This window comes from Marmota flaviventris, chromosome 1 (genome assembly GCF_047511675.1).
Source record: "Marmota flaviventris isolate mMarFla1 chromosome 1, mMarFla1.hap1, whole genome shotgun sequence".
In the NCBI taxonomy this organism is placed as follows: Eukaryota; Metazoa; Chordata; class Mammalia; order Rodentia; family Sciuridae; genus Marmota; species Marmota flaviventris.
The window spans coordinates 202,920,297-202,940,430 of NC_092498.1; the positions used below are offsets into that span (position 1 = coordinate 202,920,297).

The window sequence follows — 20,134 nt, forward strand, 5'->3', positions numbered from 1 at the left end:
TGCATCTGCTCCTTCCAAATTACTTTCAGCTCACCGATCCTAATGCCAAAGAAGAATATTTTGGGGTGCACATTCTGGACTTCCACAAACCATAGGAGTCTTAGTTTCTGATGTTGCTAGACTCTGGACACCTCACCACCCCTTTGGATCTCTCAACCCTGGTTGCCCTTCTGTAAGTACTTTCCAACTTATACAATCTCTTGCAAATTTCAGCCGCAGGTGTCACTAGTTTCCTGTGGTCAGATAGGATTTAAATCCTGGCTCTGCTGTCACCTACTTCAGCACCTCTCCTTAATGACAAAATGACAGGACTAGACCCAATGATCTCTAGTGTGAGGATAGAAATGTAAAGTGGTCCTAATTGGAGACAGCAAACTTCTTGGGTCTTGACCTTCCCTATCTTGGGTTGAATCAAAAAAAAAAAAAAGACTGGTGGCAAGATCCAGGGTCAGGAGATTCCAGACATAGCAGGACACCCTGTTCCTGAACAAGGAAGGAAAGGAACTGCCTTCTAAAGAAAACCCTGAGGCCATCCTTGCTTAGCACAAAAACCTCATCTTACACGGTACCCACCCACGGTTAAACTTACTCATTTCTAGAAAGGATACCTGGACTGCACTGAGGGTCTCTTGCTATTGTTATCCTGGACTGGCTGTATCCTTCAACTCTGCCCTCTGCACACGGCTCAGGTGAAGCTGTTTGTCCCTCATTGAGTGCCTACTGTGTGCCAGATACTATACTAGCTGTTTTATGATCATTTAACCCTTATAGGCTTCAGAGATCTTATGATTCTCGAGGAAGTGGAAGCTTAGAAATTTGCAAAGGACATAGCATGAGGTCCTCACCCCAGGGCCTGCTGAATTCTAGAGAGTTCCAGGGACTGGCTCAGATGATCCCACCTAAGACCTATCAGACCTTAGGGATGGTTCTTACACTGCAGAATTTTGTTTTCTCTTAACAAAATATCTTTCAGAGGAGTGGGACCTATAATAAGTGAGACTATTCTTGCTGAGGATGTCCCTGACCCCACAGATCATTTAGCTGTCACTTTCATTAAACGCTTGATCTAATTAAAGTTTTAAAACAGATCCTAAATTCACAGCACTGAAACCAGTGCGCCCGGTCACAGTAAAACTCCATCGCGTTTCCTGCACCACAGCAAACAGCCCCCTTGCATTTATCCTCTAGGAAATGCTCAGTTCTGCTGTTTTTATGTCATGCAAATGATCACAAGTAGCAGGGCAGCAAGTGGAAAAGTTCCAGATGCAGAGACCCATCAGATAAAGAAGCCCAGTGTCAGTTAGATGTCAGAACAGATGTACAGGGACTCCCTGACTCACAATCAAGGTTGCACAAGCAAGATTTCAAAATCAATCCTCCTCTGGAGACCTCAGCCCAGTAGTGTTCAACGTTCCTATCTGGAAAAGAAGAACTGTATCTTCTTTATGCTTTTTTTTTTAAATCTTCACCATCACTTGCCCTTATATCTCCGCCTTCTCTTTCTGCAGGAAACTTTATTTCCTACTTCTGCACACCAAGTTTCTACCTCCAGATCCGTCTGGTGCACTTGCTGAGAAGCCTGAAACACTGGGGCCACCTGGAAGAAGCCATCCACTGGTGAGTCGCAGGGGATTTTTCCACTACTTTAGGAACCAGAGACTCAAAGCTGGAAGTGCAGGGTGCAGGTTTACCTGAGGGGCTGCATTAGCAGATGTTAAGAAGACCCAGATGACAGTGAGGAAATGCAGGGTGGGACACGTTGTGACTTTCCCTGGGACTTAGGTGATGGCAAAAAGTGGACAACAAAGAAGTAAGAACAGCTGCTCTGTCCAACCACCCTCCAAGCTCCCATGGGCTCTTTCTGTGCCTCTGAGCATGCAGGGGCTTCAAAGAGCTGGAACTTTCTATCTTGAAATCTTTCCCTCTTTTCCCTATAGGGGACAATTCAGGCCCTGGACCAAAATGTGCCTCTTGCCTCCACTCAGGAGGTCCACTGAGACTGAAGGGAGAAATTTCTTTTTTCTGAGAGGTGGCTGCTCCCTATCAGTTCTGGATGATCTGTCCTGATGCTTGAAATGACACCTAAGACAGTGCCACTATGTAGGAACCCAGTGCTAGCTAGCTGTGCTGAAGTTTAAGTTCATGAGTCTGCACACAGTAGTTAACACAGCACCTGCAGCTTCAGGGGCACTGAAGTTGGAATTTTCTAGTGGGTGCATTTTTTCCCAACTTAGATCTTATTTAGCTTCTCCAGTTTTCAATATTTTGACTTGGTGGTGTGAAATGTGGCAGTCACAGGAGAGAGGGAAAGATTGGGTTTATGGATAGATGAAAACAAATGTATAGTCACTGCCAGGAAAAAAAAAATCAAGTCCTAGGGATGTAGGTCTTCTTGTTTTTGTTATTATCATTACAAAGAGTTTCATGTGCTCAAGCAGTGAACATTGGCTAGTACCTCTTTTTGATAGATGAAATCATAAGAGCTTGACATGGAAGCATAATCCAGTCATTGACCCTGAGAGGCATACAATGTGTGGAAGATCATGTGACATGTGCCTATTTGACTGTGTAAGGTGGTTTGACAGAGCATGCACATTAGGCTTCACAGAGAAGGGAAATTGGAGCAGGAGGTATTAAAGGATGAATAGGTGCTCACTGACTTTTTAGGCAGAGGAACAAGTACATACAAAACCACTGATGCATGAGGGAAATAGTGAGAAACTAGTAAGAAACTAGCTTAGAAAGGCCCTGCTGAGCTGTCTGGCTGTTGTCTTTAAGATTCTGCCATATACAAGTCTGAAGGTTTTAGGCTGAGAAGCTCATGATGCAATTTCAGCTTTAGAGAAGACATATTGAAAAGGAACATGGCTACGGACCACGCAGGAGCAAAGGAAAGACCACAACAAAGCAAGGGCTGAGGAGTTTATGAGACAAGAAACTGACGTTTGAAAGAGATGCAGAGGGGAGGAATCTGAGAGGTCTTTGTTAGGTAGGACTTTTATGACAATAATAACTCAGAGCCTCTCTCTCCCCTAGAGCCTATGCTAAATCCTCACTTATCTCTAATGGTCTTTGTAGCAACTCAATGTTTTATATGCAAGGCAACTAATACTTGAAAACGTCATTGACCTCAAATTACACAACTTAGACATTGGAGGGAAGATTCCAATCCAGGTCCATTTGGCTCCAAAGATCTGACCCCAAGTTTTCTGAAGAGGAAGGGATCCAGGGTAATGCCAAGTGTTGTTTCTTAGACAACAAAGTAACAATTAAGATAAGGATCCCACAACCTAGAGCAAATTTCAGGGAATGCTTAGTTGGTGGCTGGTTGAATGTGTGGTACCTGCTTGAGGCCTGTATTGCTCACTGATGAATCTCCAGCGCCTAAAACAAGACTATGAATCATAGCGGGCACTCCACAAACATTGGTGAAGCAAATAAATCCATGGGGAGATAAGCAGAGGACAATGAAAAGTTCGACTCTGAGATTCAGGGAAAAGGTGCAACTTGAAGAAGGGATTTTGAGAAGCATTAGCACACAGGGGGGTCAGACACTGAGATTGACTGAGATGATTCAGGAAGAACTTTGGAGCAAAAATAAAAGGCAAATGATAAGAAATGAAAGCCAAGAAATCATAAGAGCTTGACATGGAAGCATGATCCAGTCATTGACCTTGAGAGGCATACAATGTGTGGAAGATCATGTGACATGTGCTTATTTGGCATAAGAGCTTACAGTACGTGAGGGCTCATATGGTGTGGGCAGGGGGGAGAGATGCCAACAAAATACATTAATAAGAGGTTGTCAGAAAGGAGCTTCCTCCTAGAAGCAAAGAGCTTTAAGTGGAGAAAGTTAGCAAAAGATCAATTGCTCTATGAAGATGAAATTGGAACAAAATTAAGGCATTTGAAAATTGGGTTGTCATAGCAATCTCAGCAAGAAAAGTGGAGGTAGAAAGTTGAGAGGGTCATCAAAATGCTTTTGGCTGCAAGTAATAGAAAATGCAATTCACGATGGCTTTTTCTTTCCCATCAAATGATAATGTTAGAAGATGAGCAGTTCTCATCTCCTGGGACTTTTCATGGCTTTTCTCTAGTTCTCTGGGTTTCTTGTTTATGGTCCCAAGTATCAAGCCCAGATAAGACAAGCTGCAAAAGTCAAAGAGCAGGAAGTGTTTCTTCTGTGTCTCTCTTACCTTTCCAGAAGATTCACTTGTCCAGGGCTGGATCACAAGCCTGTGTGCTACCTGCAGAGGAGCTAAAGAAAGTTAAGCATGCAGAAGTTTTAGTTAAGCAGGAATGATGCTGGTTTGGGGGAGACAAAGGCATTGGAAATGGCTGTTGGGTGGACAAACCAGTGTCTGATAAAAAGAATAAAAGGGAAGTGGGGCACTTGCTTTCAAGGAGATGGTTGTGAAGGAGAGACCAAAGACCAGAAATTTGCTTCAGTTGCAAGGCTGTTTGGACCATGGATGGTGACATGTTTGTTATGCGGTCCTCATTCCATTCTCTTTTACAGAACAGGGGAAAATGGAAGACAAGGACACGTTACCCCAGTTCATCCATAATATATTATCCACATCTCATTCTTTGTTTATAAGAAGTATTAAAGGAAGCAATGAAGAATCCACCACCACATATGACTATGACTACAGCAGTCCCTGTTACAAACCCGACGTGAAGCACATCGGAGCCCTGCTCCTGCCCCCGCTCTACTCTCTGGTGTTCATCTTTGGTTTCGTGGGCAACCTGCTGGTAGTTCTCATCCTGATCAACTGCAAAAAGCTAAAGAGCATGACTGACATCTACCTGCTCAATTTGGCCATCTCCGACCTGCTTTTCCTTCTCACTCTCCCATTCTGGGCTCACTATGCTGCAAATGAATGGATCTTTGGAGATGTCATGTGTAAGTCACTCACGGGGATGTATCAAATCGGTTATTTTGGAGGAATCTTTTTCATCATCCTCCTGACAATTGATAGGTACCTGGCCATTGTCCACGCTGTGTTTGCTTTAAAAGCAAGGACTGTCACCTTCGGGGTGGTGACAAGTGGGATCACCTGGGTGGCGGCCATGTTTGCCTCTGTCCCAGGAATCATCTTTACTAGATTCCAAGAAGAAAATTCTCATTACTCCTGTGGCCCATATTTTCCATTAAAATGGAAGAACTTTCATACAATAATGAGGAATGTCTTGAGCCTGGTGCTGCCCCTGCTTGTCATGGTCATCTGCTACTCGGGGATCCTGAGAACCCTGCTTCGGTGTCGGAATGAGAGGAAGAGACACAAGGCTGTGAGGCTCATCTTCACCATCATGATTGTCTACTTTCTTTTCTGGGCTCCCTACAACATCGTCCTCCTCCTGACCACCTTCCAGGAATTCTTTGGCCTGAGTAACTGTGAGAGCACCAGTCAGCTGGACCAAGCCATGCAGGTGACAGAGACTCTCGGGATGACGCACTGTTGCATCAACCCTGTCATCTACGCCTTCGTCGGGGAGAAGTTCAGAAGGTATCTCTCGGTGTTCTTCCGGAAGCACATCGCCAAGCATCTCTGCAAACAGTGTCCAGTTTTCTACAGGGAGACAGCAGATCGAGTGAGCTCCACATACACCCCTTCCACTGGGGAGCAGGATGTCTCAGTTGGCTTGTAAAATGAGTGACGATTTGCTTGTTGTACTTTAAGGGAGATGACAGTCCATATGCACTCAAGCCTCTGCTGAAGAAGAAAGATCTATAAAATCAGGCACCCAGGAACCAAAGGGCCGTGCCAGGACAGACTCATGTCACTCTCTGTATCTCTAATGCATGCTCAGGGAATATTCCAGAACAACTGGGGCTGCTGTTCCTGCCTCCTGGTGCCTTCCTCCCCCCCCCCCCCAGTCCTTATCATGTCACTCTTGACTGTACAATTGTCCCTACTCCAAAAGACAGTTTGTGAAGGTCCAGAGGAGCAGACCAAGGGAGCATGTGAAGGAAACTACACACACATATGCCCCTTGACGGTCACAGGAGAGAAACAGCAAATGGTGGGGACACTGAGTCATGTCCTCGAGGCAGAGGAGACTGGAGACAGGAGTGACAGAGGCTCCTGCATTGAAAATCACACGTCTTGGCCTGCGACTCTCAGTGTCTAAATTACCAGGCAGGGTAAGCCTAGATGAAGAAGGTTCTAGATGGGTTGGGAACTAATGTTTCCTAGTCTACCTTCCAGAGCTTTATTTTTTGATACAGGCATAGAGTTCAGACATTTTTTTTTTAAATAGAAAAATAAAATAAGCCTGAAAATTGTAACTTGCATGATGAAGTGTTCTTTAAAGAGTTGCTCATTTAATATTGTATTAATTAAAGAGACAACTCTGGCTTTGAGCTTAAAAACTTGGAGCCTGACGTGTGCTTGGGAGACTGGGGACCTGACGCAGCTGCCTGAGAGAATGTGTTCTCCCCAAATGTATTTTTCTGTCATTACAAAATCATGGATTTAAACATTTTCAAGTGCTTCAATGCCCTGCAGATGGCCTTGCTGATGACGAGTGGTCCCCTTTGGGCCAGAGGGAACTCCTAAGACAAGCTGGCTTCTGATCCGACGTCTTAAAGTCTACTTGTAATGGAGGGAGTTGGAGAAGCTCGCTTGCTCGCTCGAGTGAGCAAGGGCCTTCCTCTTGGTTGAGCCACATTATGGATGCTCTTAGCTGTCACCTGGTGCATTTCTGATCTGATGGAAGCAAGAAACATCGGGAATTAGGCAGCTTGGGGGCTGGAAGTTACTAATGTGTAACTTCATTTTACCACATGGCCAGAGGTTTCTGGAAGTTGGGGCAGTGGGGGATGTCACCTTCAGATATCCTAACAAATGCGTATGATTCAATTTTGATGATGATGAAATGTAAATATTGGAAAATAAATCAGTGTTTTAACTATATTGTTAAAAAAATATTTTTTAAAAGCCATTGTCTGTTTTGTTAGACTGTGGTATGGGAGACTGTGTTTTGTTCACAATTTTACACTTGTGCTCTAGTCACACGCCTGCCTTTGCTGTGTGACTTGCAGCCTGTCCTGTGGGTCACACAGCCCCATCCTGTCCACAGCCACTGGGCCACTGGAATGTGAGCACAAGTGACATCTGCCTCATGCAAACAGAGCCTTAAGAGTGACTGGGCAGAGCCTCTTCTCAGCCACTAGAAGGCCTAAAGCCCAGCCCAGTTCACACTTGTGAGCCCCATGTCCTGGGGGGAACCTCTCAGTGGGCAATTAGAGGTAAACAGAGATGAGGTGAGGAAAGCTCACCACGACAAACCACAGGTGTCTCAAGACATTCTTGATGGAGGAGGAGGCTCACCATAGCCTACCCCATACCATCCCCCTTGGCTGTGATGCCCAAAGCATCTAGGAAGGGCTGGTCATTTTGCAGAGAGGCCCTGAAGCTGTCAGGGAGGGAGGGCTTACTCACCAAGACCCTATCCTTCCTCTTTTGCTTTTGCTCATAATCTAAACTTCCCTGACAAATTGAAACAGTGTCAGGTGAGATTGGCCCACAAGAAAGCCCACCTGGCACCACTCCGGGAAGCACACCACAAGAGAAGAGTCTGGTCTGCCGAGCGTCTGATTTTGCAAGGCAGCTCAGGATGAAGGGGATGGGGCCCGAGTTTGGGGAGTGATGGAGGTTGGAAATTTCTCCAGGTGTGGTCACTTTGGCACTGTGTTTGTAGGTTGGGAAAGTGCATGTCTGGGGTTGTAAACAGTTGTGTAATGTCATGGGTGAATCCAGACTGGGGGGCCTGCTGAGACCCAAGCCCAAGATCAGGTATTTATAAGGCCTCTTCCTGCCACCGTCTAGGTACTCCCCAGCACAGCAGCCTCACAAGCAAAGATCAGGGCATTGAATAAAGTCTCATGTTGTACTGTCTCCTATAAAGCATCCTAACGTCCTCCATTCATGATATGAAATTATTTTATTTCTCTCCAATCAGTTTCAGCCCTAGGGTCAACTGGATTCTAAAGGGCTTCGCCTAGGCTAGGGGTGTGTCCTGTTCTTTCTGCACGAGCCCATGGCTAGTGACCTACGTCAGGGAGTCCTTCTGTGCTGCTCCCTCTTCTGGACAAGTATTGAGAGGAGGGGGAGATAGTTGGGAAAAGGGTGAATGCATCTTTACCCAGTCGACCTTCCTGCCATAGTCCACCAGAAAGGCAAGCATAATTGTGTGCTCCCTTCAAAGGGCCTAGAGCTGGTGGGGTTCCCCATGGTCACTTCTTAGACACACAGGGTCTCTCTTCAACTAGACTTCTTCCAGCCTACTATTTCTTGGGCGCTGGGTTCGCCTCACACAGACCTTGGGATCCAGCATAACGGCTCTTGTCCAGTTACCTCTTGTCAGGTGACTCGGGCAAGTGCAGCCTAGGGACACTCTTGCAGCATAACTGACATGTCATCTCCACCCACCACCTTCCTCCAATCTCTAGTCCTCTGGTCAGCTGAAGGCTGCCTCGTGAGGGACCCACGGGAAAGGAGTGCTGGCCTTACTTTTGGCAAACCCCCATTCCTCACCCTCTTCTCTCAGAGCCCCCCTGGGCCTTGAGGAAAGAGACTCCACTATGTTCCCCATCAATACCACATTGGCAACCCTTCCCCCCAATGGACTCCTTATGAAGGCTGGGGTGGAAGGGGACGATGTGATGGGTGGAGGCACAGGGCTGGTTATGTCACCTCTTAGTAAGCCCTGAAGAGGTGTTTGACCTCAGGTGTCAGTGGTTTTCTCTAGAACAATAGGGCATACCTCTTTGCCCTCATCCTTAAGCCGTACTTGCCAGTACTGGGGCAACCAAAAGAGCCCTACCTAATATCCTGTTATGCAGAGAGCTAAATATAGAGCTGCAGGTGTGGCCTGACCCACTTAAGATGTGCACCTTAATCAGCATGTTGGACTTCGGTGTTGCCACGCCTCAGACCACATGAGCTCCTGAAAGAAATATCCCCGATGTGTAGGGCACACGTCTAAGCTGAGTCAAGGGGATTCTTCCACCATGTCTGGACATATCTAAGCACACGGACAGCCTGCTGGTGCCTACTGGGTTGGATGTTTTTCATGGGGTGTGTCAGGGATGTGGCACGTGGGCTGGGAAGAGGGTTATCCTGAGAAGGGTCCAGAGGGGACAAAGGCAGGAATGAAAGAGCAGCATGGTCACCTCCCAACCTCCCACCATGACAGGCGTCTGAGACAGAAGGTGGCGAGGTCATCCCCACATAGGATGCTAGGAGTCCCAGGACCCAAGCCTCATTGCTAAGGCAAGCAGGTGACCCAGGGTGACACTGAGGAGAGAGAGTTGCTCCTCTTTCTGTGAAGACTGTGGGGATTCTCTGGCTGTCTTGGCAAAGGTGGCTTTGGGGGCACTAGGAGTTTCCTCCTTGACAGGACGTCACAGCATTGTTGGTGGCTACAGTTCAGCATTGTTCATATTAGTGGACAACACCACCAAGAGCCTGGTGGTGTATTAATAGGGCACCGTTAAACATAGTCAACGGGGTGACGTGGAAAGATAGAAACCATACAGGAGAGGACAGCATCTGGGATCCTGTCGAGTCGGAGTTAAGCAATAGGTGGATTTAATCTGTATGAAGTCACAGAGAGACTTACTTCCAGGCAAGGCCCAGGGCGCCTTTCTGGGTGGTAGGGAAGTATAGTCCTCAAGGTGGTGGTGCCAGGAGTGTGTGCAAATTCAAACTCACCAAGCTGTACAACCCAAACCAGCGCCCTAGGCTGTCTGTGAGACCTCAAGAAAAATAGAAAGTAAAGAACTATGATTTTAATAAAGATGCCTGTACTGTCATCTTGAGCAAAATAAAAAACCAAAAAGCCTCAGCGCATAGAGTGGTACACGTGTGAGAACAATCGAAAGGCGTGCGCGAGAAAAGGCAGGAATTGAAACACATCAGTAAAAGGGATTGCTTTGAGATTGTGAGAATATGCCTGATTTTTTCCTACTTTCTGTTTTTTCCCAATTTCGTGCCATGAGCATATGTTGGTTTTATAATTAGATCTTTGTTTTTCAAAATAAAAGACCATCTGGTATCTTTACAGTCCATCTCACCATCAAGCCAATCCTGACCTGGAGTCAACTCAAGCCCCAGGCATTTTCCAAAGAGCTGCCATAAAGCAGGATTTTAAGTCACTGTACTTCTGTCATTGACCCTTCCAATTTCAAGAAGAAGCAACGTTCTCCCCCATCTGTTGATGATGCTTTGAGCATATGGCCCAGAGGTGGTGTGAGCAAGGAGAAAAGCAACCTCTGGAACATCAGTGCAAGAGATGGAGCTGCTGTTTGAAAACTAGCCCCAAAGGAGAGGTGGTGTGAGACACTTTCCAACGTGGGCATCAAGTCTGGAGCAGGAAACTGATCAAAGGATTATTTCTCATGGGGTCCGAACACCATACATAGGAGACTGAGAGCCATGCAAATGGAGAAGAGAGAATAGACAGAGAAGCAGAGACGAGAAACCAAGTCACAGAGTGATCAAGAGCTAGCTCGTTATTGTTATGTCCAGAACAGAGTTTCATTTATTAATTACTAAAGAATTTCTCATGGGTCCTCACTTAGTTGTGCATCCTTGGAACGGACCCCCATCCTAGAGGTAACTGGAACAGCTCTTTGGACCAGACACTGCAAGGAGAGTGAACACCCTGCTGAGTTGTGCTTCCTTGTTTCAGCCCATGAATCCTCACCCTGTTTCCCAAACTGCGTGGAGTTATGTACTATTTAAGTACAAGCTGACCCTGGGTCTAGAACATCACCGGAGGGATGAGGAAATGGAAACTCACAGAGGGGAAGTAACAAGTCAAAGTCATCCCCCAGGCACTGAGCAACCCTGAACTTCCTCCATGACTTCACAGTGCCCTCTGGGGGTGAGCAGGCCCTCACATCCTCAGCCACCCTGATGGCAGTCACCAGGGACACGGGTCTACACAGTGACAGTAAGAACCAACAACAGTCATAAACAGAAACATAACATTTGGCCAAGAGTTTCGCCCAAGAGCCAGACCCGTGAACACACAGGCTATCCGTCAAAGAGCCCAAACCAGAGCTATGTTACTTATGTGGTATAAATTTTTATGTCCGTTTATTGATATCCTGGGTTGCCAACGCTTTCTGAAGCACCCTTTGTATGTCCCTGTTTGAGCAGCCCACAGAGGGCAGGGGTCTGAAGAGGATGGACATCCCTGTAACATTTGATCTTGACCACAGACATAGAGAATAGGCTTATGGTTTGTTTGTTGTTTGTTTGTTTTTAACCCTATTTTACAGATAAGAAAACAAGGTACAGCGAGAATCAGTAACTTTGTCTAGAGTTAAGTAATAAATAATGAAGCCAGGGTTGGACCCCCAACAGCTTTCACTGTTGCCTTTTGAATCGCATGCATGGGATGAACTTGAACGAATACCCCCTAATTCATTGTCCTCCTGCTGGGTACCGAGTCCTGAGCACTGTCGTAATAGTCATACACCCCATGCAGGGTGGTTCTCGAGGGCTGAGCTGTTTCTGTACTTTTCTGGCTTTTTCTGAGCAGTCATTTTTTTTCTATTCTCCAAGAACTGACTGCCTTTCAGTTTCTAATTTGCTGATACTAATCTGCTCCAGGCACGGTCTCCAGGAAACTCATTTTATTAGGGAAAAACAAATGCTCTCAAAATTTATTTATAAAATAAACTCTAAGAAAGGATCACTGAAGGAGTATCTAAGAACTCGGTGTTAATTTTGAGTTTGGTATCTGCTAAATGCCTGCTGTGGGTGCCTCATATAATCTTTCCAACAAACCCATTGAAGGGCTGCTCTTATTCAGCCCACTACACAGAGGAGAAAGCTGAGAGTAGAGTCAGGCTTCAAGCTTGACCATCTGACCCCAGGGGCCACTTGCTCAGTCTGGGTACTAGGCTACCTCCACAGGTTTGGGAGCTTATTATTTTGCTTTTTGGAGTCTCCTTGGCCTTCTTGTGGATCATAAGCCATAGCTTCTTATTTCATCTCTGAAGTAATGGAAGCCCAGGAGTGCTCTTGAGACTCAGCTCTGTTGTCATTAGTTTGAGGTTTGGAGATAAGTCACCAAACACCAAGAGATCTTGACAGGACTGTACACAGTGTTAGCATAGAATCCTGGACATGATCACATTAATTTCTCTCCAAATAAATTATGTCCTTGTGTGAGGAACTCAGCCACCTGTCAATCTGCCTGGGTGTGGGCAATCATAAATGCTCACTGGATTGGAGGGTCATGCACAGAAATGCATGAGGATATGCACCATGGGACACTGTACTCAGAGAAAGATGGGAAATGTGTCTGGTTCCCAGGTGAACCTATGGTTAAGACCCTCTAGACAACCAGCTATTTTAGTTTACAAAGAAAAACAGGATTGGGTGGTGAGCCCATGTGAGTGAGCTGTGGTGGTTCAGGGGATGGAACGAGAGTGGGCAAAAGGGGGCACATGTAAAAAGTAGGGTTCCCCTTTGAAATATATATATATATAAAGTTGGCTTTAATCAAGAGCAACTATTAAAAGAGTGCAGCTTTCTCATCCATTCAGCCTTACCACAAGATCTTTACAGATCTTCTGTAAATCATTTGCATCTTGGACACCAATTTCTTTTATTCAAACAATGGGCTTTTGATTAGATGGCTATGTCTACCTCTAGCTCTAATATCCCTAATTCTTTCTAGTTCCTAACAGACTCTGTGTAGTGGGATGAGCAGAGAATAAAAGTGAAATAAATCATGGAATGGGAGAAGCTGGCAAATAAATAAGGCCAGACCTCTTTTCTGTAGTCTATTTTAAATGAAACTTAGAAGGAAAAAAAAAAGAAGAAGAAGAAGAACTGTTCTCTGATTCTTTTCCCCTGCAATACACTTATTCATTAATCTCCGCCCCCCTTTAAGAGAAACTGTGCATTTCCTACTTCTAAACTGGCTGTATACTCAATTTGCACAGCTCAGTTAGCCAGAGGAGCTGAGACATCCGTTTCCCCCTACAAGAAACTCTGGTAAGTCATCTCTCAGCCTCTTGGTCTCTTAGCTCAGCTTCTGTAATGAGTAAAACCTTTACAGGAAACGCAGAGAAGACATCTGGCAGCACCAGGTGCCCAGAGAACTATCTTAAAATATGATCTTTAATAGAAGGAAAGAATCGGGATGTAGGACAAGGGCCAGAGTAAGATAGCATCAAAGATACAAAAACATGATTATGAATGAAAGACTGAAGAGGGAGTAATATTACTTTTAAAACAAGTAATCCTCACCTCTGAAAAAGAAAGACTTCCAGAGAGAGGAATCTGTTGAAATCTCAGCAGGGACTCTCCTGAGTTAAGGAGAACTGAAACTACTCCTGTGGGTGCCATTGAGCATGTGCCCCCCCCCGAAGCTAAATCCCGTACTACCCCACCCCACCTCCCAAAAAAAAGGGAAGCCTCAAAAATTGTCCAATTTAATATCAAATTACAAACATCAAATAAAGTTTCCTTCTAGTGGGTCAGTTTCATTTAGGATACGATTCCTTTTCTGGCTCAGAATTAAAGTGAGATTTCTCTGGGTGTTTCTTTAAGCCACCTCATGTGGGGTCCACAGAGTTCATGAGTAACCAGGATTAACTAGAGAGGATTTTCAGCTCAAGTGGTGGAATTGGAACACACTGGCCAAGCCAGCTGGTTGTATAGCCAAACTGCCTCAATCCGAGGACATCCACCTTTGGAAGTAGATGAAGTGTTTTCTTTTGGGTCATTTCTTTGTGTTTGTATGACAGCTCTTAGATGTGATAACTCAGAAACTACCAACACAAACTCCAGAGAAAAATGTTAGGATGGCAGCTTGGTTTGATCACTGGTGTTGGCTTCTGTCACCTTCTTGGGGACTTGGGCATCAACCCATTCCACTCTGACAATGGGTCACCAGTGGAGGGTCCTGTTCTTTAATTCTTTTGCCAAGAAGGTAGCATGGTGGTGGGGTGACATAGTGGTTGCAGTGCAGTTCCTTCCTTGCTGTGTGGCTTTGGGCAAGTTACTCATTCTTCCTGTGCTTGGGGGGTCCCGTCTGCAAAATGCGAACAATATTACCTGCCTCATAATGTTGCCCAGAGGATTAAATGAACAACTGGGTATGAAGCTCAGCATGGTGATTGGCCTCAAGTATATACCTGGGGACCTGGTGATTCTTACTGGCTCACTGGTGGTGTGTGTTTTTCGTGAGTTAAATAACTCTGGGGAACAGCCAGTTCCATATAGATTACAAAACAGTGAGTTACACTGTGTCTGATTCCGTTTCTCAAAACTGCTATCCTCGCTACATTCACCACACATTGCCATAGAAAACAAACTTTTCCTTGATGAGATGGTGCTTTTGTGAATTTCAGCTCCATCTGGTGAGTAGGGAGGATAGCAGCAAAACTTACCTTCCCAGAAAAGTGGATTGTTTGGAAAGGAGAAGGAAGTTCAGTTCAATGTAGAAATCTATGCATCAAAGGAAAGACCTGTTAAAGTAGAAAAGAGTGGGCACTCAGAACAGACCACTAACTACACTCAACTTCATGAAATATCACTTTCTCTCTATTCACAGGATCAAACAAGATGGATTATCAAGTGTCAAGTCCCAGCTCTTACATCGATTACGAGACGTCAGAACCCTGCGTTAAAATTGACGTGAGGCAAATTGCAGCCAGGCTCCTGCCCCCGCTCTATTCTCTAGTGTTCATCTTTGGTGTCGTGGGCAACCTGCTGGTAGTTCTCATCCTGATCAACTGCAAAAGGCTGAAGAGCATGACTGACATCTACTTACTCAACTTGGCCATCTCTGACCTGCTTTTCCTTCTTACCCTCCCGTTCTGGGCTCACTATGCCGCCGCCCAGTGGGACTTTGGAAATGCAATGTGTCAGATTTTGACAGCGGTCTATTACATAGGCTTCTTCTCTGGAATCTTCTTCATCATCCTTCTGACAATAGACAGATACCTGGCCATCGTCCACGCTGTGTTTGCTCTCAAGGCCAGGACAGTCACCTTCGGATTGGTGACAAGTGGGATCACCTGGGTCGCGGCCATGCTTGCCTCTCTCCCAGGAATGATCTTTACCAAATCTCAAAAAGAAGCTTCCCGTCATACCTGCAGCCCTCATTTTCCAGCCAGTCAATATCATTTCTGGAAGAAATTCCAGACATTAAAGATGGTCACCTTAGGCCTGGTGTTGCCCCTGCTCATCATGGTCATCTGCTACTCAGGGATCCTGAGAACCCTGCTTCGATGTCGGAGCGAGAAGAGACACAAGGCTGTGAGGCTCATCTTCACCATCATGATTGTCTACTTTCTTTTCTGGGCTCCCTACAACATCGTCCTCCTCCTGACCACCTTCCAGGAATTCTTTGGCCTGAATAATTGCGATAGTTCTAACAGACTGGACCAAGCCATGCAGGTGACAGAGACTCTCGGGATGACGCACTGTTGCATCAACCCTGTCATCTATGCCTTCGTCGGGGAGAAGTTCAGAAGGTATCTCTCGGTGTTCTTTCAGAAACACATCGCCAAGCACTTTTGCAAACTCTGTCCCAACTTCCAAAAGGAAGTCCCTGAGCGCGTAAGCTCAGTTTATACCCGATCTACTGGGGAGCAGGATATCTCAGTTGGCTTATGAGCTGGACTCAAGCTGGCCTATGACCTGGACTGCATTGTGTCTGTGACTCAGTTTTTATACACAGCCTGGGGGGTGGGAGTGATTCTTTTAAAAAAAGAAGTTACTGTCACAGAGAGTCCAAGATTCGCCCCCTATTTGACATCTCTTTTGAGTATATTGGATCTTTTAAGCCCATTAGCTTTCTAAGCTGAATCCAAATATGTTGATGAAATAGCAACCTTCTCATGTCCCCACCACTTTTATTAGGTTATTGGCAAACTCTTCTTTCACTGAAAAAGTTGCCTATATAAAAGCAATCCTCAGAAAACTGCTGATTCTTCAGTGTATCTGAAAAAAAAAATCAAGAAGCGTTTTGTTCAGGTTCATAGCTTGTGCAAGGCAACATACAGATTGTAAATGTGTTGAAAATAGATCTTTGGTGATTAGAAGGAAAGATAAAAATGTGATCAGTTAAGAAATGGTATCTTCCTTGTGTGACTTCCCCAGAAAGTTCCATAGACTTTCAGGATCAGGTGAGCACCCCGTGGTCTAGAACAGCTGAGAATGCTTCTTTTTTTTTGGGGGGGGGGTTAGGGGAGGGGTACTGGGGATTGAACCCTGGGGCACTCAACCACTGAGCCACATCACCAGCTCTATTTTGTATCTCATTTAGAGACAGGGTCTCACTGAGTTGCTTAGCGCCTCACTTTTGCTGAGGCTGGCTTTGAATTTGCCATCCTCCTGCTTCATCCTTCTACGCCACTGGGATTAAAGGTGTGCACCACCATGCCTGGCATGAGAACGCTTCTTCATGAGAAGGAATTTGAGTTGGATCATCAGTCGGTGGAGAGGCTGAAACCTGTGCTTCAGGCTGCAGAACTGTGTGTGCAAAGCTTGGCTATACGGAGACACTGGGTTGGTTGGGAGAGAGCCTGGGGAGGAAGGACAGAGTCGGATCACAAGGAGCTTGACACCACTGCTCTATCAGAGTCGTGAGCAGAGCAGAGCTCCCTGGCCTGTCTGTGAGGCATAAGACTTATTTCATGGCAATGGATGGCCTGGAAAGGTGAGCATTTAGGGCCTGAAGACCAACAGCAGTAAGGTGGGAGGGGAATGGCTTCCACCAAGGATCAGGCCCCGCTCCCATGGGGGAGAGAAGGTTAGTGCGGCATTTAGGGTATAAAGTTAGCAGAACATGTATGAATTTTGAATTGGAGGTTGGATGGCAAAGAGGAGTCGGGGAGGACCCTGAGGCTTCAAGCCCATCAGAGAAGGCCTTGAAGAGACATCAAAAACGAAGGGAGAAGGGTTAGGTAGAGAAGAAGGGGTTGGGGCATCAGAGGATGAGTCCCATTTTCTGAGTTGAATCTTGCCTTCCCCAGAGGGGCTCCAGGCTGTCTTCACTGAAGGCTCCTGTCTGCAGAGCTGTCCTCCTCGTCCCAGCTCGGATCATGGGGTCCTTCCACGAGGCTCAGAAACACTAGATTTGTGAATACCTGAGCTGAGGTCTACAAACACATTGTGGATCACACGGGAGTTCTAGGTGAGGATGGCTCATGTAGTTGAAATCCAGAGGGCTGGGATGTAGGTCAGTGGTTGAGCCCTTGCCTGGCATGCATGAAGCCCCAGTTCCTTCCACAACTCCACAAAAACAACAAACAAACAAACAAACAAATCCAGAGTGTTATAATCTCACACAAGAAGGCCCAAAGAGGTGAGGGGAAGCTCTCTTGCCCAAGATTCTGGCTGCTCAGAAGCGTGAGCTCTCTGGATTTACCTATCAATATGCAAAGGGGGAAGTAACACATACATTTGGAAACAAGTTGCCCTGAGTTTCAGAAGCCACAAAAGTACAATTTACTAACCTCCATGTTTCAGGCCAAGTGTGGGGGTGCTGGATACTTTTTGCAGAAGCCTCCAGAAGAACTATACCCAAACACTTAGGGATGCATTCACTTCAAGGGAGGGTTGGGATTTTTGTTTTTGTTTTTGTTTTTACATCCCTGGGGTTGTTTGAACTTCAGAGTTGTTAAGACAATCACAGCAAAGGCTACGTTAGGAAACATAAGTGGGTAAGAATCACTCAGGGGATTAAAGGGTCAGAATGATCAGAAGTGCTACTGGTTTTTCTCAAGCTTCTGAATGTGAAACTAGGGCATGTGGCTGTCAGCAGGAAATGAACAAATGGAAATGTCTTTCCTTTGTTCCGAAGGTCATTGAAAGTGCATGCAGAGCTACACCCCTCACCCCAAGTCAGTCCAAACATCTGACATCACTGAGGGTCCAAGATTCATCCAATCTCTTTACCTATCCATATGCAAAGGGGGGACATGACACCTACAACTTGTTTCCAAATGTAGTTTCTTCCAAACTCCTTGGAAGAAAATATGCCTCTAATAAAAACCACCTTATAAATATAACTGTATTTTTTATTTGTTTTAATTAGTTATAAATGACAGTAGAATGCACTTTGATACATCATACAAAATGGAGTGTAATTTCTCATCCTTGTGGTTGTACATGATGTAGAATCTCACTGGTCATATAGTTATATAAGCACATGGGGTAATAATGTGTGAGAACTACATGACCTAGAGTGGTTGTTACAATGGAAGGAATTGATAATTTCAAGACGCCGAGTCAATGATCTGAAAAAAAGAAATCTGATCTCCCAGAGGTTGGTCCCATTCTGCTTGGGCTAAGAAAAGGAATAATCCCATGTGTAATGATGATTATCAGAGTATATATCAAAGAGACTAACTGATGAGGCTAAGATTTTAAAAAGCTTTCATCATCCAAACATCGTAGGTGATCGTTCCTTTACTGAAGCCAGCGATGGCAGACTGTGCCTTGCTGTGGAATATGGAGGTGAAAAGTCTCTAAATGATTTCATAGAAGAGTGAAATAAAGACGGCCGAGATGCTCTCCCAGCAGCTCTAATTTTAAAAGTTGCTTTGAACATGGCAAGAGGAGAGGGCTAAAGTGTCTGCACCGAGAAAAAAAAAAAATTGCTTCATGGAGACATGAAGTCTTCAAATGTTGTAATTAAAGGTGATTTTGAAACAATTGAAATCTGTGATGTAGGTGTCTCTCTACCATTGGTTGAAAATACGACTGATTAAACTTTTGATGAAAGTGACTTCAATGATGAGGCATACTATGCAGCTTTGGGAAGAACTGGATGAATCATATGAGAAAGTGATTGAACTTTTCTCTGTGTGCACTAATGAAGATCCTAACGTGTTCCTTGGTTGCACACATTGATGAAGCCTTAAAACTCAATGACCAGTGATCATATTCATGACCGCCTCACCGTGATGTATGGTTTGTGTCTCTAACTGTTCTGTTAACTTGGATACATTTGTATAGCTCCTAGGATGATCCATAGTTCTAGACTCTGGAAGAGGTCCTACAATAGGACCAGAGTATTATTATTAACATTTGAATAAAAGGCTATTTTTAATAGTTTTATATTAAGCACTCAGTATCATATTAAATATTCTGTAAAGTTTAAAAAGAATAGCTATGCAGGTACTTAGAAATTGCTCATACAGACTTAAAACACTAGCTATAAATGTTGTAAACTGTCTAATATTAATTTGAATCAAGGGACCCTTACTTTTATTAATGACCTTTCTTCAGTTTTTCTCCTTTCATGATCTATTAATATTAGCACTCCTTGAGTTTGAGCTCAACATGACCTTCAGGATTGGCCTCTACTCAACATCCCCAGGGTGAAGGCACCTACCATCAAAAATAAATATAAATTAAAAATAAGCATAATTGTATTCTTGTCCTTTCGGTCAGTGTACATTTAGAGAACAGCTCACAGAATTGTCAAACTATGTTATAAGTAACACCCTTAGTTTAAATAATACTTCATTTAAATGTGTGTGTGTGTGGGGGGGGGTTGTTTCCTTTTAAATATTTTTAAAAGTCCCCTTTCTTTATGAAACAATTTGCCATGGTAATTTGTATTTAAAGATATTACTTCTAAGGGTGGACCTGAAAACTTTTAAATTTCAAATTGAATCCTACTTCTCAAGCAAAAGAGTTAGCAGGTCTAAAAAAAGAAACGGGCTGCTGTGAGTCCATTGCCCGTTTGCAAAGGAAGACAGCATGCCACCTCCAAGTCTCATGATTCACCCACGGTCCTGAGTTGAGGGGCTAAAATAAGTGAGCATGAGACTGGTTTCTGTAACAGCTTCTTTATGTCGCTTAAAATTCCTCCCAAAGACTTGACTTTCATTGCAGCGTTATTAAATGTTACTTTTGAATTTCCGTGCACATGTTTCTTAGCCTGAGAGGGGACAGGTGCTCCAGGTGGCCTGTCTAGGTCACATTCACAGTTTGGAGCTTGCTGGTTTTCAGTGTGCTGCACATTCAGCTTCCGGAGAAGGTCGCGGCAGCAGACACTGGAGTCGGCCATGGTCCTGCTTGGAAGCACCTGAACAGAGCTGGGTCTGGCCAGGAGCAGCTTCTCCTCCCTGAACCTGAAG

At 45.0% G+C, this 20,134-nt stretch overlaps 2 protein-coding genes and 1 pseudogene across 5 annotated transcripts; all 3 read left to right on the top strand.

Annotated features, from left to right (window-relative positions):
* On the top strand, positions 1-6,009 carry Ccr2 (C-C motif chemokine receptor 2). Its single transcript, XM_027932093.2, has 3 exons — positions 1-172; positions 1,509-1,617; positions 4,520-6,009. Exon 3 carries the CDS (start codon positions 4,531-4,533, stop codon positions 5,650-5,652), a length of 1,122 nt encoding a protein of 373 aa, XP_027787894.1. The 5' UTR covers positions 1-172; positions 1,509-1,617; positions 4,520-4,530; the 3' UTR covers positions 5,653-6,009.
* Positions 6,010-12,963: 6,954 nt separating this feature from the next.
* Positions 12,964-19,412, top strand: Ccr5 (C-C motif chemokine receptor 5). 4 transcript variants are annotated; one of them, XR_011704047.1, is made up of 4 exons: positions 12,964-13,025; positions 14,590-15,514; positions 16,309-16,701; positions 19,309-19,412. XR_011704047.1 is itself a non-coding variant. In XM_071600442.1 (3 exons), the coding sequence occupies exons 2-3, from the start codon at positions 14,601-14,603 to the stop codon at positions 16,349-16,351; spliced, it is 957 nt and encodes a 318-aa protein (XP_071456543.1). In that variant the 5' UTR covers positions 12,964-13,025; positions 14,590-14,600; the 3' UTR covers positions 16,352-18,055. The 4 variants fall into 4 exon arrangements, 2 of the variants coding, with proteins under 2 accessions (XP_071456543.1, XP_027787897.1); XR_011704046.1 differs by lacking the exon at positions 19,309-19,412 and adding an exon at positions 17,018-18,055; XM_071600442.1 differs by lacking the exon at positions 19,309-19,412 and having other exon boundaries at positions 16,309-18,055.
* Positions 18,154-19,412, top strand: LOC114090345 (lymphokine-activated killer T-cell-originated protein kinase pseudogene; annotated as a pseudogene).
* Positions 19,413-20,134: the final 722 nt, after the last annotated feature.